This window comes from Triplophysa dalaica, chromosome 24, assembly GCF_015846415.1.
Source record: "Triplophysa dalaica isolate WHDGS20190420 chromosome 24, ASM1584641v1, whole genome shotgun sequence".
Lineage (NCBI taxonomy): Eukaryota > Metazoa > Chordata > Actinopteri > Cypriniformes > Nemacheilidae > Triplophysa > Triplophysa dalaica.
The window spans coordinates 1,652,542-1,677,390 of record NC_079565.1 but is presented as its reverse complement, the minus strand read 5'-3'; the positions used below and the strand labels follow the sequence as shown (position 1 = coordinate 1,677,390).

Genomic DNA, 24,849 nt, shown 5'->3' with positions numbered 1-24,849 from the left:
CGCTCGCTCTTAAATCGCTAGCATCACTCAGAACGGCCCCACGAGGCTCCCGCAGGACCCGGCGAAGGTTGGGATGCTGGCCGGGAGCCGTGTTGTTTTCCATGGGCTGATGGTACTCAGATACTCTTTCTCAGTAAGACCTCTGATGATTGTTTTGTGTCTTGTGACGTTTGTGTCGCTCGGCCGCAGTTGCGGTAAGCAGGACGTTGCATGTGAGAGTCTGATTCATGGAGACAAACGCTGTCATATGGCACATGAGAACCTCACAGCAGGAGCACGTTTCCATCTGACCGGTCATCGCTTCGTTTTCTCAACGCTTCATTTGTTCTATTTGCAGCCGATTGGCCTCATTCGGAACGAACGTCTGTGCAAATCTATCATGAAACATTCATGCAAGAAATTCTGTGTAAATAGTTTGTATATCAACTTGGATTGGGATTATTTTAACGGGATAGTGATTGAAATACACAGAGATTCTTCATGAATGAAGCTGTGTTGCACGTGTCATGAAGCTGCGCAGGTGTCTGCAGGTCATCGCTTGCGCTCCATCACGTCTCATCACATCTTCAGCCTTCAAAATGTTCACATGGAAAATTTTACCTGGAATGACATACAGATTTTTTGTTATTGATAAGTGTATGTTCTGCATTAATTTACTGACAATTGCAAATGAATATTTCATTTTAATATTGAATATGTATCAAAACTTGCATGTTTATTTACTGATGCAAGGCTCACTGTTCATGTGATGCTGGTATAGCCCTGCATGTTTCTCTCATCATCGTTTTATTTGTTGTTATGAGTTTGATGCCCATCATAAATTCACCTGTAACTCCTGCATTTTTATTTTAGTGACGAGGACCATAAACCCTTAAAAGGGAGCCGAACGCCGTCCAGCGGAACTGTGAAGCGAGACGATAGTGACGACAGTTTAGTTGACTACGCTGACTCTGGAGACACGCAGTTCAACGAGGACGGATCTTTTATAGGACAGTATAGCGGGAAGTCTGATCGGAGCGGGCCGCGCGGTCACGACAGCTCAGAGCCGCCGTCCCCTATTAATGCCATGAATTCGTTTGTGTAGGCGTGGGGCCCGTGACATGGATTTGGTTTTAAATATAAGAACTGTCTTATAAGTGGATCGGGAACGACTTTCATGTAGGCCAGCCAACATTTAAGCTAAAATCAGTTTCAGCCAATGCTAACACAAACATAAATTTATATATAAATATATATAGATGCATGAAGAAAATATTCTATTACTGCAGATAGCACAGAGAAATAAGAACAGGAAATCTGAAAATAATAAAATGATTTTCAAGTATTATATTGGTGTTACTGTACAGGCAGAATGCTCTACGAGCACATTCAGGACACTTGCAGTTTTTATCGTGTGATTATAATAACTAGTATTATAGTTTTTTTTCACAACAATTCTTAAAGATGCCCATTTGCCTTCTGTAGTGAAAATAAATCCTGTCAGAGATTCTGATAAATGTATGCAGGTTTCTCACCTGTCACCTGTAGCATGAACTGCAGACAGCATCATTCTGACCTGCATGTGAACTTGAAGCGTTTCCATAGCAACCCTAACCTGCTCACATCAGACCTCTCGCGTGCTCCGCAGTGGTCGACGCTTTGAGGGGTTCTGTGCCTTTGCTGTGAAAATCACCCCAATCTAAATCCATCACACGCTTTTCTCCCTGTAGGCAAAGTATTAGATTGAAGTAAAAAAAGATCTCATCTGAATTCTGCCAATCCAGTCCAGTTTCATGCTCAATTGAAGAAATGGGACTAAAAGTCGCCTGAGAATTTCACCCCAGAATAAACAGCAGAAATTGAATTGTCAAAATCAATTTTTTGAACGACCCCCGTTATTTTAACTGTCCAGACATGACGATTTAAATAACAAAACATCAGCATAAATTGAATCAAGTACAACAAACAATACCACCGTGTATAAATGCTTAAAATATAATCTCATATAATCCTTTTTGTCGGAGTGAAAGGATTGTGGTGGGCTAATTGTCATTAAATAACGCCACATCTTAATGCCACAGAAAATATATAATTTTGTATTATATTTAATTTTCTGTTTGATTTTAGGGTGAAATTTGACATTTTTGAGATTCTCTATAAATTGCCTGTGTGAATGTGTGTGTGTGAGAGAGAGAGTTTGTTTTTTCTTAACTTGCATCAAGTTTGAATTTCAAATGTCACTTTTTTGTGTAAAGATTTTGGTACCTTTGTAAATAAATGAAGAGTTGGTTTGGTTTAAGCGCAGGAGGTTCAGTCGATATGTGTTTTATTGAAAGTAAACATGTGATTGTTTGTTGTGCTCATTTTTTATTTTGGTGTAATTATTGTTTATTTTGACGGTCATTTTATTCTCATATTTACAACAGTGTCTCTTGTGTTTTATTGACTTATGTGATTCAAGTCTGCAGGTTAATTGCAATACAATACTCATATACCAGGACTGTATATCTCTGCTATTTATGATCATTCTAGGATATCGCATTATATAATGCAACAGCTATTCGAAGATTTTCTCTTTGCAAATAGGTATTCTTAAAGGATTTTATACTCTCATTAATCACAAGTGTTCAAGCTTCAGGATTTACTAACTACATGAGTTGTTTCACTGGAAATGTTGGAGATTTCAGCCAATCTCAATATAATATTGATAATATTCAATAAATACATGAAATGATTATGTACATTTGTGTTTGCTCCTTTTTCTTATACCGTCTAACTGTTTCTTCAAAACCATGAAAACTTCTAAACCCAGTTTTTTATTTTATTTCTCAATTTCATTAAAGTTTAGGATGTAAATTTCATCATACGAAATAAAATTAGACCCCTAAGTGCCCATAGCTTTGATTCACATGAATTAGAGCTCAGATCTTTTTTTCTTCAAAATAATGTTGAGAGGTTTCTCTGATTCCTCCCTTCCGGGGAAAAACCTGAGAATACCGGGTCACTTTATAAGGAGAAAAAGGTCTCCAACTGCTATCCATGAAAATGAGACATTAAAATGATCTTATTTGAGTACACGTGGGTGTGCGTAGGTTTATTTCTGGCATTGTCGTATTTGCCAATCTAATGCATATAGAGAGAGAGAAAACCTTCAGCCATCTGTCGAACACTTACAGTGTGTGTTTGTGTGTGTTTGTGAGGTCTCTGGCACAGAGATTCTGCCTTCTGTTATTCAATCATGACTCACTTTATCTGGGCTCCTTATCATTTTATTCTGCAGGACTGTTTAGTTTTGCTCTCTCTGAATCACACACCAATTCAACACACAGAACCAACAAATGTTTCAGGAAAGGAAAACGACAGTAAACTGATGGAACACATCTACTGTCAGTTATCTGAATTAAATGTTGAGAAAACGACAAAACACTGACAGTAATCTCGATCTAAATGCACCTTTACAAAAATGTATCGTCAATCGCTAACCTTCACCGCCGTCAATCCCACAATCCACCTCGACACAGCATAAAGCTCCTCGTTTTCCGTACTCAGCAGTGGCGGAGCTTAAAATAATAATAATATAATAATAAATACCCTGAATACGATCTTAACTTCTTCAACCACACAACCCCACTGACATACTAATATAAGTTATGTAAAGAAATAGCTTTGCTTTGCTTTCAAATCGCTTACTTTCGTGATGTCACACGCCGCTATCGCTGCGCAGTTTCGCGTGGGGACGGGGTTTGGTGACGTCACACCTGAGCGTTCATACAGCGACACGGGGAAAGTTATAAATCAACACAAAATTAAATGAAGAAAGACTGTAACATCAGATGCAAAGTTTATGAAGCATAATAAAACTGAAGGATACAGGTACGAATGCACCGATGATGCTCACCTCGTTGTGATTCTAGTTGCTTTGCTATTACACATTAGGACAACTATCAATTTTTCTGTCCTACACTGAAAACAATTTATAGTGTTTATGACATTAATCTGTGCAACCTACAACTAAATTTAATTTCAACATATTAACTAGTCAAAGTGGGTTAGTTAAACTTGCACATGCTTGTTGTTCACCTTCTGTTCTAGTGAGTGAGATGAAGAGTGTTTTCTCTGTGTTTCTTTCCTCTGTGGCCATCTAGTGGTGCTTTTATTAAGTCTGATAAAATGATCAGCTGCTTTCTGTTCTTCAATGTTAGAACTTGAAACAAAGTAAGTAATACTTCACCCAAAACTGATTATTCTGTCATCATTTTCTCACCTTCGAGTTGTTACGAATCTGTATACATGTCTTTGTTCTGATGAACACAGAGAAAGATATTTAAAAGAATGCTTATGACCAGACCCCCATTGAGAAAAAATACAATGGTAGTCAAAAGTTTGCTGTCCTACATTCTTCAAAATGTCTCTTTTATGTTCAAAAGAACAAAACAAAGATAACGTAATTTTTCCTACTATGGGAAACATATTTTACCTCCTTTTTAAGTATCCCTTTAAACAATTGAGAGTGAGAGGCGGCTATTATATTGCAAGTTTTGTAAATGGGTATTTGAAAAATGAAGATAAATCTCTCTTATGCTATTTTTTATGATTAATATAAATATTAACAATATAAAACAATGTAATATTAACTGTTTGTTTTCTAAATGTTGTCATGTCACACCATAGGACACATGTATGATTTATTTGTCTACTACCCATATATAGTCGCAGTTAAAGGGGTGTGCAGTCAGTTACCTCTATAACATCTTTATGACTAAACTGTGATATTCTGTAAATAAATTGCACGTAGTAAAAATATGCGTCCAACAAAACTTCCTTTTATGAATCACATTTTGCAGTCTCATCTTTCTACCAGCAGATCTAACACCTGACATGTAAACTGAGGTTAATAGTTGATCTCCATGAGTGAAACACACAGCATCTGGTCAACAGGTGTTTGACATCGTTTTTGTTCATTTTTTAATCTTAATGGCATCATAGTAATTTATTGAGGCGTTAATTCAATCAAACACAAATTTATTTGTCATCACATAAAAATCTTCCGGTTTAACCAGCACTCGAAATATTCTCTCTCTTCTGCTTCTGCTCTCTGTGTCTTAGCAACATCAAATCAGAGGTGACCCCTCAACGCCGTCCAATCGAATCGTTCGAGTCTGTGAATGCTCAGCGGCCCGTTTGCTCACCAGTTTTATTTCCGGCGTGTCTGAGAGCAGATGCAGTTCTGTAATGAATGAATGAATCAGAATCACATTATGGCAGCGTTGATTGTTGCCATGCCGACGTCCTCTGCCCCTCCTCCTCCCCAGATACCTCCCCACCCCCCACAGCTCAATTACCCCCGTCCCCTTCCTGCCCCTTCATGGACTCGAGGGAGTGTATATGTTGCACACATCTCTGTACAATAGCATCTCTCCGTCATGGTGATGGTGATGATGCTGCTTAACTCTGAGTCGTGATTCAGCATCAGGGCGATGTTTATTAAGCATAAATAAAAATACATTTCAGCGCAGAAAGGTGATGTTTATACTGGGATATAAGACAGACAGGCTATACTGAAGAAGAGAAGGATATTTCTGTGATGTGCATGATCTCACTGTAGGACTGCATGGGACTTAGTTTTGTGTCTGAGATGTGTCTGATGTCCCCCCCAGCGTGGTATGAATGAGATTAAAGCCCAAAACCACGTCCCCCGTGGATCAAGGGGCTGGTGAACGAGAGGGCAGGGGTCCCACAGCGGAACGGCCCCCACACTGAGCCGCGGATCATAACCCTCTATCTCGACACACACACTTACCCGTTACCCAAGTGTGTCCAGATAGCAATAAATCTGTGCGTTGAGCTGAACGTGTGCTTCCAAATCTCTGCTTATGCATCAACGTACTGTCTATTGGGACAGAAATCTAAACGGCGTTAATGCAGAGAGAGCAGATATCGGGCAGAGTGTCAGCACGTTTGATAAATTGTTTATGAAAAATATTTGTAGCGCTCATGTAAATCCGTCGAGATCATCATACGCGTCTGAACGCTTTCATCCGAGTGGAAAGATTCAATACTGTTTTTAATAGACTCGTGGTCTTTTGATGAAAGATTGTGTGGAAGTGTGCAAAAAAGCATAATTTGTCGAAATGTAGTTGCAATATTCTGATAATGTCCTCACAGACGTCATTTTCTATAAGGGGAAGAGTTATAACAGTGAAAGACAAAATCAAAGTCACTAGAAGAAATTAAACTGGAATCTGAAATGTGCATCTCGGCACCGAAACGTATTTCTAATCGGTTTACGTCTGAAGAATTGATACGTGTTTTCATTTGTTTGTGTGGTCAGTAATAGTTTAATCCGATTTAGAGTCATCAGTGTCTGGAGATTATAATAGATAATAATGGCTTCCTCTCAGTTAACTCTGACCTTTGACCTGATGCTTGTTTGTCTCCCTTAATCTTAATTTGCAACGACACAGAGCGGCGCACATGTCTCCAACATAACGGTTTTATTTGAACCAATGCTTTATTACGGTAAAAGCGTAGTAAACCTGATTTTAAGGTGGACTGATAAGCATTCTATTATATTTACATTTGTTGGTTAGCAGATGCTTTTATTCAAAAGTCCACGAAGCCACATTTATGGAGGCAGGAACTAAATAAAAAATTGACAAAAAAATCTAATTTTGATGATCTCAATCGTAGAAACTATTATCATACAATTATATACCGTTTATCGTTAAAACCAGTACAACATTTCCTCCTGTACTCCCTGCTGAACAAAAACCAAATAGAAACCATTAAAGTTGGTGATGGTTTGAAAGGGATTTGTACTGGTTTTTTATGGAAAATTTATCTTTCTACTGGTATGTGATGGATTCTATTGGTTGGATGTTAAATCATACTGGAATAATACCATCAACACACTACAAAAAGAAATTTTGTAATGGTTTTAATGGAAAAAGCTAATGGTTCGTAATGGTATTTAGATGAAACCATTAGAATTTCTCTAATGGTTTCTTTTGGTTTAAAACACATAGACCATAACAGATATTCTAATGGGGGTTTCCATTAGAATACAATTACAACCCAATAGCTTTTTCCGTTAAAATCATAACAAAATTCCATTTTGTAGTGTATTTAGGCATTATTCAAATAGAATTCAACATCCAACCAATAGAATCCATCACATTCCAGTTGACACCATTACAGTTTCCATTAAAACCAATAAAAATCCCTTTAAAACCATTACATCTACTCTAACGGTTTCTATTGTTTTGGTCTTATTCCAGTAGGATTTAATAGTGTTCTGTTGGTTCCCATTACCCATCAACAGAACCCAACGCATCACCATTTAAAACCCACAGAGAGGTTTCCTCTAAAACCAAAAACCAAAACCAATTCCCACTAGAACCATCAAATCCATTCAAATGTATTTGATGGTTTCTGTTTTTTCAACAAGGACAGATGATGTGAATACAGTAACGTATTCATGCATCAGCATGTATCAATAACAGACATGTGTTACTGTCTGGCAGGTCCTTTAGCCAATCGGCGTCGCTCTGCTGCCCGCGTCTCCTCCAATCAGCTGCGCTCCGAGCTAAATGCGCTGCGCTCGAGACCCCGCGCTGTCAGTCAGTCCGCCCGGCGACGCGCTGCGGATGAAGTGGCGTCTTCTGAAGGTTAACGGGCTGATAGTCGCATCCTCGGGTAAGAGCGATGTATATGTGTGTATTTGTATGCATGACGTGTGTATGATGTTGTGCAAATGCAACCGCGTTCTGTGAGGATGATGGTTATGACCCTATACGCGCGTACCGCAATGCAGGCGAGCGCGCGACGGTTCCACATGTTGTTTTTCTGGTCATTTCTATAAGAATCACTCTTGTGGTCCTGATGCGAGTGTGTGTAGTGTCGGCGATGCGCTGAGATCAGACGCGCCTGTGTGCGCGCAGCATCAATCACACGCGCGTTGTTTTTCCGCTTAGCACCTGTGCGCTTTTATCTCGTCACGGAATGAAATGAATGAAACCTCAGATGTGCAGTGAACATCAGACAGAGATGTGAGTGTATGAAGTGCTCACGGATGCTCATTTGTTTTATGCACAGCATCATTGATCCGTGAATGTGTGAAGAAGCAGTTTGTACGGGTGTGTTCTGGACGCTGTTATAAGATGTTTGTCACATGAAGATGATCAGATATATCACGGTATCACACCCACATATGTTGAATATGAGATTCTTTTTATGTAATGTTATGTTTATTATATGATTTTTATATGCACATTGTGATTTATCTGTTGATTCACATATGTAGGTGTAGTAATCTGATGATCATTCAGTGATTTCCTCATGTAGATGTGATAATCTTGTGCGTATGATATGATTTTCATATGCATTTGTAATGTTGTGATATGTGGGATTATGAGATGATGTTTGAGGTTTATGAGATGATTCTCAATAGAGAGAGGAGATGTGATAATCTGATTGGTCTAATATTTATATATTTGTTATTAATATTTCTGTAAATAATATGTACAGCTATAACAGAGATGATTTTATCATATTTTTGATACATTTGAAATGTTTTTGTATTTTTATTTAACGATTTCAGGAATTTAAACTCTTTTGATGTTATGACCTGTTTTTTTTATTCTTATTGGAGGCTTTGAATTTCTTATGGAAAAGGATTTAACGAAATTACAAGCAAAGAATTTCATATTTTAGAGGTTGGGGTGGGACAGGGTTAGACTGGTTTGTTTGTTTGACAGGACTCTTGTTGATCCAGTAACTGGTAAAAAATTGTGGTTCCATTTAATCGCACAGTAACCAGATGAATAGATGATGCACATTTTATCCGGGTCCATGTTTGACCTTCTTTTTCCACATGAGGGGTCTTGATTTTCTGGCCAATCACAGCATTATCTTGACTGGCTGTTGTGATGTCTCCAGTGTCCTCATGTGATACTTTACACTCTTCTTAGACCCTCTCAGGACGCTATGCTTTCCGTCGTTATCTCCCCGGCTAGAATGTGGGTTATACCCTTTTACCCACCCGCCCCGGGCACAGTTCCTCAGACAGCCGAGCGTTTGGGTCAGACGTTACTGATGATGATTGTTTGTGTGTTTAATGAATGAAGTGATGCGTGTCATTTCTGCAGCATCATCACGGCTTTCTTGAACATTGCTCGGACGGTGCATGTGAAGGAGGAATAATGACCTTCGGTGATTTCAGGTTTTACTGTGTACACTCTCCGCTGTGTTAAATCACGTCCTCACCGAGACTCGGCTTCCCAGCATGCCGCTGGGCAATCACTGTTCGGCCGAGACGAAATGAATCACTTGCTCGGCACGATAATACAGCCGCTGGAGTTTGATTGACAGCTCTGGCATTTGGCGAGCGGCAGGAGACTGACTGTAGTGATGGGAAAAACTCCAGGAGGATTCTGGGATGGCAAGCTCCGTCCACACTGCTCCGTCCTGTGTGTGTACAGAACACAGGAGTCACTCCTGCGAACCTCTCGACCCCAGCAACGACATCGGTGGTTACCATAGCAACGCTTTTGCATTGTGCAGAATTCTGTTTGGTTTTCGAAAGGTGTTTTTTATCAAAAAGTTGAAAACACACATCTTGAAAGAGTTGATGTGTCACACACACACACACACAATGACACACACAGCTTTGCTAGATTAGTCCGGAATTTCATCTGATCGATTCTCACTAATGGAATGGAAAACACACACACACAGCTGGAGTTTATTTCATGCATGTCTGTGTGCATGTGTGTAACCACACTCTTAACACAAAGAACAACACTGATTAAATGTGTGTTTATTGAACTGTGTGTGTGTGTACACGCGTGTGTGTATAAATCATGAGTCATGTAGTTTCCTTGTGCAAAACTTGCAGGAGGTTGTGGGTGGTAACCTGGGTGTTGCCAAGTGATCTAGGTGGTTGCTATGCTATTATTCATGCTGCCAGCGATGTGTAATGTCATATAGTTTGCTGTGCACGTATATGTTGTTATCTGTTCAAGTGGTTTGTGTATCTGAAACCAGGTCTAGTAGAAGTCACAATGTAGCTCTGTCACTCATGATGCAGTGATTCTCAACAGACATGAGTCAGTGTAAAACCACAGAGCAACATCCAGTGTTATTGTGACAGTGTGAGCGTGTGTATTCTGAATAGACTGTTGTGTAGTGAGAATCACTGCAGATGTGTGTTGGTCTGTGTACAGATTGATCGTCTGGTGCTGTAAGGTGCGGCAGTGTCTCGAACACCTGCATCGTCATGTTTCTGTGTCTGATCACATAATGCTGCCGCTGCAGTGTGTGTGTGTGTCCTTGTTTATATGTTATACACACACCTACACACACACACAGTGTGTAAAACAGAATATTTGTCCTTGTGTGTGGTTGTGTGTGTGTAGCGTATATGTGTGTTTGTGAGATTATGTGTGTGTATGAGTGTGTGTATTTGTGTGTGGGTGTTTGGGAGGTTGTGTATGCGTGTTTTAAAGATTGTGTATGTGTTCTTATCGTGATGACCGCTCTGAGGTCTTTGTAAAGTACAGACCATTAGGTTTCTCATTAAAGCTTTATCCTGAAGTGCTTCTCTGTGGAGATGTTCATCATATCTCTGACAAACTTTAGAATGTGTGTTCTCAAACAGATCACATATCCTGTAGTCAGCTTTAGATCAAAGATCAGTTCATTTTATAAATGCTCCTTCCTGTTGTGTTATTCTGCACAAATTATCAGCGCACATCATTTTACATTTAAAGTCCCAAGTAAAAAAATAAATAATAATTTCCTATTCCTATTTTATTCATGAAACATTGCAGCGTTTATTGTAAATATCCTACTAATGCGGGTAATTTCTTTTAAAAATTAATTTGCCTTCAGTCAAAATCTGATAATGCACTTCTGTCCTCTAGTGACCTATCCATCTTAATTGATGCAAGTTAGGCGTATTGGGCGGAGCATCTGTTAACTCCTCCCCTTCAACTGTCAGTCTGCTCCCAGTTCCATTGCAAAATTCAACGTCTGCGTTTAAACATCCAATCAAATTGCAGTGGAGAAAACAAGCCACGCCCACTCTTTTCTCATTTGAAATTCCGTTTCACACGAAAAACTATCGCAACTTTCGGTTCATGGGGACTTTAAACACCCTCCATCACATCAGATTGTAATTCTCTCTCTCTCTCTCTCTCTATCTCTCTTTCTCACTCTCTCACACACACACATGCTTAGAGCTCTCTCACACATAGCAGTCAACATCATATAGGACACATGTTTAGATCAGATTCACACACACATGCAGTTTTGTTTCTTTTGAGGATCAGACCTGACACAGATCAGATGAATTCTTTCTGGGTTAATTTATCCGTGATGTTGAAGGACAGAGCACCTCGTGTGACTATATTTAGCGTTTGTAATATAACAGAGGCCTGAAGGGAGAGGCGAGACTCATTTAGAAGTGGATTAGAAGAGATCTGTCTCACATCTCTGTGTGATATACAGTAACACTGAAAACAATCTGATGAAATGTGCTCGATTCATTATCAGATGTTATATCTCACAGCTGCTCTCATAATGAAAGCGTACTGAGTAAACTATAGATTCATATCTGAAGAGATGAAAGTACACGTGTGTATAAATGTGATGATGATATCATTTTAACCTGACGATGATCAGAATATCTCTTGATGAAGTTTGTCTGAGAAGAAGAAGAAAGTATGGATTGTGGGTGTAGTAGAGTATGGAGTGTGCGGTGAGAAGAACGAAGTATGGAGTGCACAGGTTACAAGTACCTACTTATTGCCCGTTAAAACAGTACGTTCTATATGGTATGAGTGGGAGTTGTATGAATACATTTCGGACGTTCTGTGCCCGCCATGTTTTATGATCATGTGACCCATGTGCTTTTTGAACAATGACGTTTGAACCACAACCTACAAGTGACAGTAGGGATGCATCGATACCGGTCTTTAAAATCCGTGCCTGGATTTTAAAGACCGAGTACGAATACCAATATTTTTTCCTGGTACTCGCCGATACCTATAACTGATGCCTGTATAATGAACTAATAAGTATAATGAATTAAATTTCAGTACTATTTTAAATTAAGTTACATTTTTCATGATAAGTAGCACAATTTTACTAAAACATTTACTTCAGTTTGCTAAAGTAAACAATATACTCTGTGGTCGAATTATAAAACATTCAAGGGGGTGTATTATAACTTGTTCAAGTCAACTGAACTTTGATTTTGACGGTACGGGGCAAAGAGCATTTGTTTAAGTTAACCGGACTTTTATTTTGACAGATCGCCGCAAACGGTGTTTGTTTATGTGTTCGTGTCCTCATGCAGTGAAACGCTGGCTCTGAAAGCTTCACACGCACAATGCGTTCAGGTGTCACACAAAACAAGCAGAATACATATTTAAAAAGTATCTGAATATTTCGTTAGCTGTTAAGCGCTTATTTCTTGTAAGGAATTTATACATTTGCCAGATTCCGTCCCATTCCGTGTTGTGCAGCAAATTCTGTTTTTATTCCTGGATTCCTTGATTCCGTCCACGTTTTCCGCATTGCGGAAATCATAGGGCTCCATGTGTGTCACGTGAGGTATCCGTCACTGGTATCGGTGGGTCATTATGTGTGCGAGTACACGAGCTTGTTATCGGGCCGATACCGATACTGGTATAAGTTCTTCCCTAAGTGAGAGTTTATAAAAAAACATAATTTAGTTACGAGAAATTCATGTATTGGCACTTACATTCAAAGTGGACATCCGCCTAAAAGTTTTCTGCTATATTTATTTAATTTACTTTTGAAATTTGACAGTAACTCAGCTCCCGTGGCATCATGGGATAGAAAAATGTCCATCCCATCCACGCTCGCATATCTAAGGAGGAAATATTAGACCATCCGGGTATTTCTTGCCCTATTTTTTTTTGCATACTGTGGTTTCAGACATACTACTCATGAATCATAAAAAAATTTGACAAATATATAATATAGGGTAGTAGGCGATTTGGACGCAGCAAATATGTTGGGTACTCTGAATGTAGTTGTTGACAGGATAAGGTGTTTAGTATGTAAGAACTGATGTTTTCTGCTATTTGACCTCTTGTCTGTCGTGTCTGAATAAGAATACAGATTGGTGTACTACGGATGATAATAAATCACGAGGGATTTCTGAAGTGAAGCATAAACAGTGTGATGCTCTTATGGAGAGCTCATTACAGATTTAGGGCTGTTCTCTGGTCTTGGGTGGCTATAGTTTTCAGATCGATGGTCTCACCCCCCCACCGCTGGCTCCAGCGCAAATGCATTGAAGTGCACAATCCCATTACTGGTGAAAGAGCCGGAAGGAAAACATCTACAAACACACCCTTCAACACACACACCGCTGTTGTTTTAGTGCTTCACCTCATCTCCAGCAGCGCTGGACTTAATCTAGTCATTCTTGTCACGAACACACTTTGTGTTAAACCCGGTAACGTCTCTTCTGGTTTGCAACTCGCTATGTCAAACAAGATACATTTCTAGATTATTTAATTCAATGCATTGTATCAATAATGATCAGTTTTACTTAAAAATACCGGTTGTGTTTGTCAGCGGGCCGGCCTCTGTGTTCTTGGCCGGGTCGGGATGCTTTGGAGAGCACATTGATGTGAGAACATTAGTATTCGCGTTGGGTGAAGAAACAGGTTGCCATGCGTTTCTGGATTCAGCGACAATCACACAGAAGCAGAATATTCTGAAGAAAGTTGTTGATTTTAGAATAACGTGTGCTCGCTAAGACCTTTCAAATCTTTCCTCAGTTCAGAAGTTTTGTTTTTAATTTTACTTCAGCGTGTATATTAGGCCTATACTTCACAGCCAAGGAATATATTATAATCTTCTGCCATTGAACTTCTTCAACATCGTATTTCAATTCATGCAATCAATCATCTAAAAAAACACAAACATTTACATTTTATGACCATCGGAAAGAAACCTTGCAACTCCATTTTTGTTTTCTTGTTTTGATTTGACTATTTGTCAACCATCATGTTTGTCTTTGAGTTGGCAAAAAGGATTAAAATAGTAGAAATGCAGAGAAAAATGTTTTTTATTTCCTGTATTTTGGCAGTTTAAAAGATAAAAGTTTTGCGATGATTTTCTGAACTTATCTGAAGTTTTTAGCTTGCTTTTAAACATTAATATCACAGCGATTATAGTCAATTAATTGTGGGAAGAATTAATCGTTATCACAATTAAAATATGATTAGCAGCCCTACCTCGTATGAAGATTTTAACATGGTAAAAGAAAATTAAAAAAAAAATAAAGAATGCTTTTAATATTGCATAAATAAAATATTGTAGATGATTTTTTTTACATTTAGTCATTTAGCAGACGCGTTTATCCAAAGCTACTTACAGAGAGTTCCGGCAGCGATAAGCGATATCTCTGTTATATGATTGTTATTAAGTATTTTTTTTGTAAAGCGACGATGCAAAAATTGTTATAGAAATACATTTGAATTGAATTGATCTGAACTCTCTCAGTATAGGAGAATCATAGAAGCGTGAAATTGTTTTTTGGAGACGTCTTACTGGAGGTGGATGATGGTCTTCAGGATTTATTGTTGTTCTGCACTCAACACACTGAACCTTCTTCCTCTGCATCTAAACATCAATACTCATCAATAATCTTAAGGATTCTCAGCTTTGTGGCTCACAGGCATTCACAGGTATCTGTCTGTCAGAGTGATTTAGCCATTCATAGAAATAATATACATGGATCCATATGTTTCATCCAGTGCCTAGACGTAAAATAGTTTGGTCGAATTAAACATTGATGCTTTGATATTTGTGTGTGTTGTGTGTATATGTAAATTAAAGATATAGTTTACAATATATGTCAATTTAAACCTACGTGGGTTAATTCTTCTGCAGAACACAAAAGAAGATATTTTGAAGAACGTTCAAAGAAGAACCGACTTCGAATGTATGAACACAAACGACTGCGTCTTTCTCAAAATATCTAAAAAGTCAAGAACCAGTTTTTACACGGTGTGTGACGAAGTTCCGATTCACCTGTTATATAAAATGTAAATGTTGAGATGTTTTCATTTATAGAGAGTTCAGCTTTTTTACTGATGTCTCTCTGTGAGTCGATTGGCGCGGGCGTCTGTTAGAGGAGACGCTGTTCTGAGGTCAGCTTTAAGTTCTGATCGACTGTTATCTGCTGTTCTCATTGGTCTTATCAACAGTCCTGATTTACTTTAATGTCCTTATCAGCTTAATGTCTAAATGTCCAACATATCGGTAAGATCACCGGACAGCGTAGGACGAATCCAATTCCTGTCTGTTAAAGATCTCCTGCTTACCGTCCATTAACCCGCCTGCAGAATTTAATGGTCCAAGTTCTCAAAGACTTTTATTATATAATGAATTATTCAGTTCATTTCTTTATTTGTTATTACGTAACTGCTGGATTCTGGAAACAAACATCTTGTTTGTAGCCAGCTTTGAGATGTTTGTTTTCTCTCTCCGTCCCTTTAGTTCTCTAGTTAAGCTGTTGTTTAATTAATTATCTTAAATGGATCGAGCAGACGGAACTGTAAAAAAGTAAACAACCCAGAATGCATCAGTAAAACGGGTCATTATCTCATAAGATACACATTCACTGTCGATTAGGTCCCACCAGATAACATAACACAAACAAACCCGCACTGAAGTTAACAGATGTCTCGATAATGGCCGACTGCAGGGATCCGGTCTGCTCTGGTATAGATTTTCTCTTAAAGTTTTGTTCACGGTGAGTGTTGTGTTTGTGCAGCACAAATCACATTATTTCAGAGGCGTTATCCTCTTTTCCATGAGTTAAGTTTGAGTGTTTATGGTTTTTCCGTGCTATCGCCCTTCCGTGAGGTTCTGGTCCAGCCTATTATCTTGCTGAGTGGGTTTAGAAACCGCGGCGAAACCTCCGTTCTGTAAGATCGGGTGACAGATGGATCAACATACGGACACACGGATGCGCCTGGCTGATGTTTCATTATAGAGTTGATCATGAATGACTCAGACACATAAATGTGAAATTTAAAGGAGTGGTTCACTTTCAAAATAAACTTCGGTCATTTTCTCGAAAAATAAATGTATATGCTTTATAAACACAAATGCGCGTTCATGACTTCACAAAGCATTTAATTATGTTGAAAAGGTCACGCTTGACGAAGACGAAGGAGTTTTCAACGTAATCACATACTTCGTGAACGCGCATCGCAGAACAGAGCAAGCCGAGCGTTTGTGTTTATAAAGCATATACATTTGAATTTTTTCTACAAAATGAGCGATCGTTTCACTAGACAGACCTTCATTCATCGTCTGGTAATGTCCAAAGTCCTTTGAAGCTGCACTGAAACGGTCATTTTGACCTTCAAGCGTTTGGAGTCCATTGAAGTCACCATATGGAGAAAAATCCTGGAATGTTTTCATCGAAAACCTTCATTTCTTTTCCACTAAAGAAACAAACACATAAACATGTTGGATGACATGGTGGTGAGTAAATGATCATCAACATTTAGTTTGAAAGTGAACCACTCCTTTAACGACAGCATTGAAAATCTGCACAAAATAGATGAATTTAATAAACGCAATATTTGGTGAATATCCATTTTTTCATTCAGAGATCTCAAAATAAATTAAATTCTTGTCATATTCCTGTAAGAGCAAATTTGTATAATTGAAAAATATTTGTTATTTTTTTAAGAGTTAAAGACACATTTTATATGCTGATATGACTGATGTGTCCTAGTTTGAATCGCTCACGGTCGACACAAAGACAGCCAATAACATCTCCATCTATCTGTGTTTTGTGCACAATCACGGGATGTGTGTCACGTTTCTATTCTGGTTTAAACGGTAACAGAAGACGCAGCAGATTCATGAAGTGGACGGCGTTGAGAGTTTCTGTACAGTAGGGCATCACAATCCATCTCTGTTTGTATTTCAGAAGGCCGTGCCAGTTACCAGCGGCTGAGAAGCGGCTCATTGTTGGTGGGTTAGTATATTTCTGTGCTTCGGTCTGTGAGTGCTCGCTGAAGAGGACGACGGGACGTCTGCATGCGACACTCCAAACACAATTTACAATAGATTCAATCGGTGCATTGTGAGGGATGTGTTGGTGTGAGTTTGCTGCATCTGTCCATCGGCGTAAGAAATAAACGTTGTTTGGGATGGAGTGTCTTGCGTTAATAAAATGAGATAATATATGGGCATGATGCTGTGGGTTCAGCTTGACCCCAATTGCAAATTTAAGGCCGTTTTTTCATCGTTTAAATGCAGCTTTTGTGCATAATTGTCCCGTCTGTACACAATAATGTACTGTATATTACTCATACGCTGACATTTCAGTACAAGTGCTCTTACATTACGTTGCTTTTTTGAGGGTCACTTTATTTGTTTGACTAGAAGGACGCACAGACACACAATAATAAATTTGTTTTGTATGAGAACAGAAACAAATAGAGATGTCAGTGTTCATGGTCGGAATAAGTTTGAGACCCCCGGCTTTTTTTTTTGTTCTTTGTGTGACATAATCGCTAATGAATTCTAGTCCTTGTGTATTTGTACATGTTGTTACTTCTTACAATATGCACAGCGACTCGAGACCTGTGACCTGAATCCAAAGCTGTCTGAAGATGACGACATAATACAGGCATAAGACCGAAACTAATGGCTTAAAACTCTAATGGATCCATTTAGGATGGAAGTAGGGCACAGGATTGGGGTAGACAGATGTGATCGGTGTGTTTGATGATGATGTGTATGTGTGAATGAGAAGCTGTGTGTCGGTGGACAATATGTCCAAAATTTCCAAACAACACTGAATCGCATTGACTTCCATTGTATGACGCAAAACCACTGAGACATTTCTGAAAAATATCTTTGTTTGTGTTCCACTACAGAACGAGTCATATACAGGTTTCAAACAAGATCAGGATGAATTGTTAATAGTTATAAGACAGAATTCTATTTTTGGGTAAACTTTTCCCTTTAATTAATCTCCTGATAACACAACTACGTCTGGGAGACGTCTATCCGATGTCTACTTTAACATCAGCAAGATGTATTTTTGATGAGACGCCTGCTGTCAGATGTCAAACATAAGGGACAATCCACAGCTAGCCAGGCGTTAAAGGGTTTTAATGCACGACGTGGAGGCCTCTGCGAAGTGCATTAAAATCCTATAACCCGGGGCTAGCTGTGGATTATTCCACTTATACCACGGTCATTTGCCAAGTTAAATCTTTTATGGATGTTAACAGTGAAATTTTACATCAAACAAGTGAAAGTTACAGTGATATTGTCAGTAAGATTTCAAATGTTATCAAACTTACAAGAGCTACCTGTGCGTTAAAGAATGCACACCTTCCAGCCAATCAGAATCGAGTATTCAGAAAGACCATGGTATAGAGATGTTTATGATTAAGAATGGACTGAAACTGCTCTTTCTAAGACGTTTAGCAGATGTTTACACACCAGATGTTTTCCAGATCTTTAGGAGACATTTTACAGACGTACCTGTGATGTCCGTGTGGGTCTTGATATTTCCGCGACCTTGACATGTGTGAATTAAGCATGTGAGCTTCATTTGTCAAGTATTGAGAGCTGTGATACAGCAGCATTGTGACCGAAAGCAGAATACTGTAATACTCCACCGAGTCTACTGTACTATACATAAATATCACAAATCAGCAGTTTATACAAGCAGCGGTTTCATGGACGCTTGCAAAGTGCCTTTAAGAAAAGTCTCTGTGGTCACTTTTGCCTCGCCCATGTGCAGCAATTTCACTCATACAAGACCAAGTCCTATTATCTGTTTAGAAGACTAAACTCACTCAAATCACTTTATAAGATCAAAATAAGATAATATATTTCTGACCAACTGTTAAACCTGATATTAACTGCACCATATATTTTGTTTCTTAACTTCAAATAGTACAAAAAATCTCTTCATGGATTTCAACAATTACGGCCTCATTTATTTTCTGCCGACTTCCGTCATTTCTTTAACATGGTTTGTAAACTTTGTGTCTTGTATCCGTCTCATCATTGAGAGATCACTCCTATTAGCAGGAATGCAAATGTCTCCGCAAGGTGGTCCCGAGGGGTTGTGTGCGTCCTGTATGAGTGATGATGAAGATCTCATTAGTGTGAGTGCCTGAGTTCTGCGGTGCCGGACAGAAGATGGGGGTTGAGTTTGGGAGCTTTAATCCTCGCTGGCTATCCGGAGACGCATCTATCCGAGCGCTCCCAGCAGGGATGCTCCTTCAATAGCTAACCCGCATTAGCGCGCCTGTCATACCGTCCGGGGAATTAATCTGATCTCCCCGTAACTCAGATAGCGCTCCGTTCCACTCCGCTCATTTATTTGGGAGACAATAGATTTGGGACAGTTGGGAACGAGGACATTCTTGGAGATTGGAGTGTGGTGAGGATTGAGAGAACGTCACATTTACAGAAACACTTCATTTGCAATAATGTTCTTCGGATGCTTATCATGGGAATATGAGAAATACATTTGAGTTTCTCAGGAAAAAAATTTGGACTGAAAATGATGGAGAGGTCACATCCTCTGGACCGGATGATTGTCCGCTGAGATTTATTCGTGAGCTTCTGTTTTATGAGCGATAAGTTCTCACACATTAATCAAGTAACCACAACGTATGCATTTCTTATTGATGTGTTTTTTCTCGGAGACCCCTGACGCTTGTGGTTAACCGTTGTTATTGTTTGAGCTGAAATTGGTTGGTTATTCAGCAGAGTTTCAAAACGAACCCGCTGAGTCGACGTGAAAATAATGTCGAAGGATTAAACGGAAGGTCAGCCAAGGGTTTTGCTCTTTTTATTTCTCTGTCCTGCACTGCAAAATCCTTTTGAGTAATTTGTGTAAAATCTTAAAGGGACAGTTCGCCAACATATACATTTTGTGTTTATTCACATTCGTGTGGTTTTAAAGCTGGATGTGACTCTTTCTTCAGCGGGACACAAAAGAAGATACTTTGAGAAATGTCTCAATGGGTTTGATGTTGTTTGGTTATCAACGTTCTTCTTAATATCTTCTTTTGTGTTCTGAAGGAGAAAGAAAGTCTTTTTTTGATGTTTGACAAGAGTGAGTGTAAGATGTAAAAAAGATCATTTTGGGTGAACTATTTCTTATTTTATATTTTGTAGTGTGAGCAGATGTTGTGCTGTGTTTGTGGTCACGTCAGTATGTTGTCTTCATGGGGGCTCTTTAGTGCTGTAGCTGGCAGCAGGTTTGGTCCTGTCTCACTCTCTGATTGGCTGATGTCATGAATCATGATCACATGACACCTGCATCATCTGGATTCAATCACCTGTCATGCTGAAGATGTGATTATTACAGATACAGTACAGACGGAAACACACAGCAAGGATTTTCCTCTAAACTGATAAGGCTAGGACTTGTGTTTGTGTGTTTGTGTGTCTGTGTAGGTTGTGAGTGTCTGATTGAATATCCAATGATGGTTTTTGTGTTTTTTAAAGATGTGTGTGTGTTTTATGGGTGTCTCTGTGATGGGTTGTATATGTTTAGTGTTTTTATAAGTGTGTCTGATCATGTGTGGGTTTGTGTGTGAGACTGGTGTGTGTTGTATGGTGGTTGTGTGTGTTTAATGGGAATGCATCTTTGTGTGTCTTATAGATTTAATGTGTGTGGTTGTGTGTTTGACAGGTGTGTGATGATTGTTCTGTGTGTTTTGTAAATTCAGGATGTTTGATAATCTGTGTGTGTTTGTGTTAAATGTGTATGTGTGTTAAGGTAATCTATGTGTTTTTGACAGGTGAATGATTGTTGTGTTTATCTTTATAAGTGTGTTTGATGATCTTTGTGCTTGGTGTGTGTGTGTAAAGGTTGTTGTTGTGTGTTTGTAAATTGAGTTTGTCTGAAAATAGTTGTGTGTGTGAGATAAGTGCGTGATGTTTTTTGTAAATTAAGTTTTGTAAATTATTTAATCTCATTGTGTGTATGTTTTAAATGGTGTGTGTCTGTGTGTGTTATGATTGTATGTATGTTTCGACAGGTGTATGATGATTGTTGTGTGTTTATAAGTGTATTTGATGATCTGGTTGTGTTTAATGGGGTTGTGTCTTTGTGCTTGGTTTGTGTGTAAAGATTCTTATTGTGTGTTTGTAAATTGAGTGTGTCTGAACATTGTTGTGTGTGTGAGATAAGTGCGTGATGTTTTTTTGTAAATTAAGCTTTGTAAATTAAGTAATCTCATTGTGTGTGTGTGTGTGTGTGTGTTTTAAATGGTATGTGTGTGTTTTGATTGTATGTATGTTTCGCCAGGTGTATGTTGATTGTTTTGTGTTTATAAGCATATTTGATTATCTGGTTGTGTGTTTAATGGTGTTGTGTCTTTGTGCTTGGTGTGTATGTGTAAAGGTTGTTGTTGTGTGTTTGTAAGTCGAGTGTGTCTCATAATGGTTGTGTGTGTGAGATAGGTGCGTTGCGATTGTTGGGTGTTTATAAGTGTATCTGATGATCTGGTTGTGTGTTTAACGTGGAAGTGTCTTTGTGTTTGTGATATTGTTGTATATGTTCATAAATTGAATGTGTCTAATGATGGTTGTGTATGAGAGAGAGATAGATGTGGGATGATTGTTGTGTGTATTTTTGTAAGTTAAGTGTATCTGAGGATCTGGTTGTGTGTTTAACGTGGAAGTGTCTTTGTGTTTGGTGTGTGATATTGTTGTATATGTTCATAAATTGAATGTGTCTAATGATGGTTGTGTGTGAGTGAGAGAGATGTGTGATGATTGTTGTGTGTATTTTTGTAAGTTAAGTGTATCTGATGATCTGGTTGTGTGTTTAACGTGGAAGTAGGGGTGGGCGATCTAGAAAAAAAATTCAAATCACGATTTTTTCAAGATAGATCACGATTCACGATTTTAGCGCGGTTCTTCTTCAAGTTGGTTTTAAGACTATTTTGCAAATTAAAGGGGCTTCAATACAGCCAAACTAAGTCCCCATATAAAAATATACTCTTTACCATTTATATTTTGAAGAATATTTTAATCAAGTTAATATTTAATGCAAGTGCAAGACCATAAATCAGCTGTTAGAAAAAACTTTACATTTTGAATTTTGTTTTTCATCTTGTTGCGGCACTCGGAGTAAAGCTGTGGAATGGGCGTGGACAGGGGCGTCGCACCCGTGGGGGATGTGGGTGTTAAACACCCACACTTTTCCCAGTGAGAGGGTTCAACACCCGCACTTTTTCTGCAGTTTTGCACAAACCAGTCACAAAAAATGCTGTGCGCACCGCTACGCGAAATGAGGTCGCGCTCACTCGAAGCGAATTTCCGAGAAGGGTCTGGCTGCAGACCAGATGAACTCTCAGGCCAGATGCACTGTCAGCGGCGCATGCGCACTCCGACACATGCAGTCTCAGCCGCGCATGCGCACTCAAACAAACGCACTGTCAGACACGTGTGTGAATTAAATGCACCTACAGGCCAATTATAAGTATATTTATTAAATATTCAATTTATTTATTCTCATACAAGATTAAGTCGAAGTAAAAGTGTTATTATGAATTATTTGACAAATATAATCGAAAACGTTCTTTAACATTTTCAGACGAATGTTGTAAGTATATTGATTTCATTCATACAGTATTAGATAGATGTAAAGTATCGTTTTAATATATAAGATAATGTTTTCGAAACCTAACTTAATCCTTATAATCAATGGTAGATATACCGCATCTATGATACTTGGTTAACGATACATGTTCTTCATACAGTAATTTATTGAAGAACTAACGTTATCTAAATTAATTTTGCAGCGTTGCTTGAAAACTCACAGGAAAGTTTGTAGGTGACCTGCACTTTATAGTTATTTTTTAGACAATGTGTTTCTCAAAATTATTGAATGTGACATTGAAATCTATCAAATATAGGGATGTAACGATTCACTTAGCTCACGATGCGATTTATTCAAGATTTATTTTTACAAAATGAACAACTTCCCTTGTCTTATTTCTTAAATGCTTCACGTTTCTTTGTATAATAAATTATGTTTTATTTCAAACAACAAAACTAACCTGCAATATTAAAACAAATTAATATTAGAAAAATTATTCTTATATAAACAAACTATATATATAAACTATAATATATATATATATATATATAGTATGTCTATATAATAAAACTTTATCATTAAACCATTGATTAACAAGCAGCTGTTTATTGTAGAATGAGAAATTTATGTATATATGTGAGTTTGTTTATAATTTTAGGGTGGAAGAATACGTGTACAAGAAAAGGTTTTATTTAGTTATGTATTTTCATTATTAGTGCAGATGCTCATTAATGTATTTCAGCTATAATTATAATAAATACCTGGCCTTGAACTGAACCACCAGTATTCACGGTACTCTTAAAAAGCAGTAACCTTAACATTTTATTAATAGAATCTTACAGTTCACCTCGTGAAAGACGTTAGAGCGTGCATGGGACGAGTGCGCATGCGCGGCTGACAGTGCATCTCGTCTGCAGCCAGATGCTATTGGAATTTCCGCTAATGACGCGATGACGTCATGTTTGGCGCGCTCAACCAAGCGAAATTTTGGATGCGTCGAGTATAATAATCAGCCATATACAGCAGTCGCTCCTCCTTGCTGCGGCTGCCTCCTTCCCCAAAACATATCAAGCTTATTTTAAAGAGATGTTCTGTTCATGTTTTGTTGACATGTCGAGTGTTTCCTGTATTATATTTCGTTTTTTAGAGTAATGCTAATTACTAATTGGGATATTGTTTAGGAGGTAGCTAAACTCTGCTAAAAAAGATTGCTGAACAGTTTGTCTCCTGTAAGGAGGGCAGAAAGAGCACTTTTGGTTGTTTTAAAGGAGCGGTAGTTGGTCATATGTTCATTGGTCAGTTGCTTGTTGTTGTTGGTAGCATTTATATATGTATATATATATATATATACATTTAAATATAAAATATATGTTTGTTAATATTTTGTTCTTAATATATGTTGTTTGTATCTGGAGTTTGTAACAAAAATAATTTCCCCCTTGGATATATTAAAGTATTTCTGAATCTGTTTCTTTAGCAAGTCTACTGTTGTGTATATTCACAATAGAGTTTTGACTTATTTTCGGTGTGTTCTCAGTGTGTTTTTATACTTTTATAGTATCATTCATTTTAATTGAAAGCTTTTTATATCTTTTGTACCCTTATCTTATTGTATTTATCGTTTTTATTGTTAACAAACAAACCACATCCATCCCCCGCACTCTTTGAAAGCTTGCTACGCCCCTGGGCGTGGAGGATAAATATTTTTGTCTGGGTATTTCGTAACGTGGATCTACGACTTTGAGCAGTTTTTTAAAGCCCTCATTTTCCACAGTCTTTATGGGAATCATGTCTTTGTCCAGGTAAAATGCGACCGCGTCAGTGACATCTTTCCAGCGCTTGTTCATTCTGTCATACGGATACGGAGTTCCTTTCTCAAATGGTTCTTTCGCTAAAGTCGTTGTTTAAGCCTTTTAGTTTCCGTATGCTTGGTTGTACCTGATTTACTCGCGTGGGATCCCTTTATAGTTTGACTGTCGGCATACTGTTTCAGTCCCTTTATTTTGAGGTGGTTAAAAAGGTTCGTTGTGTTGCCTTACGACGCTCGAATCTTATCATTGCCACATTTGCAAATAACTGTTGTTTGGGCCGTATCAGTTGGGGAAAACCCAAACCATTTCAATATTACTGATGTAGAATTTTTTTTAGGGACCAAGTCCTCCGTGTTTCCCTCCATCTTCACTGACCGCGTCACTTAATCTTACTGAATTCACAAG

General features: G+C 38.3%; 2 protein-coding genes across 16 annotated transcripts in view; both read left to right on the top strand.

The window, feature by feature from the left end:
- LOC130413818 (neuronal cell adhesion molecule-like) overlaps positions 1–2,720 on the top strand; it is a 46,046-nt gene extending 43,326 nt beyond the window's left edge. For all 15 annotated transcript variants that reach the window (XM_056739284.1, XM_056739279.1, XM_056739275.1 and 12 more), the window contains one exon: positions 853–2,720. In XM_056739284.1, coding sequence (XP_056595262.1) covers positions 853–1,084 — 232 coding nt within the window. In that variant the 3' untranslated portion in view covers positions 1,085–2,720. The remainder of the gene's footprint in view (positions 1–852) is intronic.
- A 4,860-nt stretch (positions 2,721–7,580) lies between these two features.
- cntn1a (contactin 1a) overlaps positions 7,581–24,849 on the top strand; it is a 31,480-nt gene continuing 14,211 nt past the window's right edge. Inside the window, exon 1 of the mRNA XM_056740382.1 lies at positions 7,581–7,674. The gene's annotated coding sequence lies outside the window, so the exon portion shown is untranslated. The remainder of the gene's footprint in view (positions 7,675–24,849) is intronic.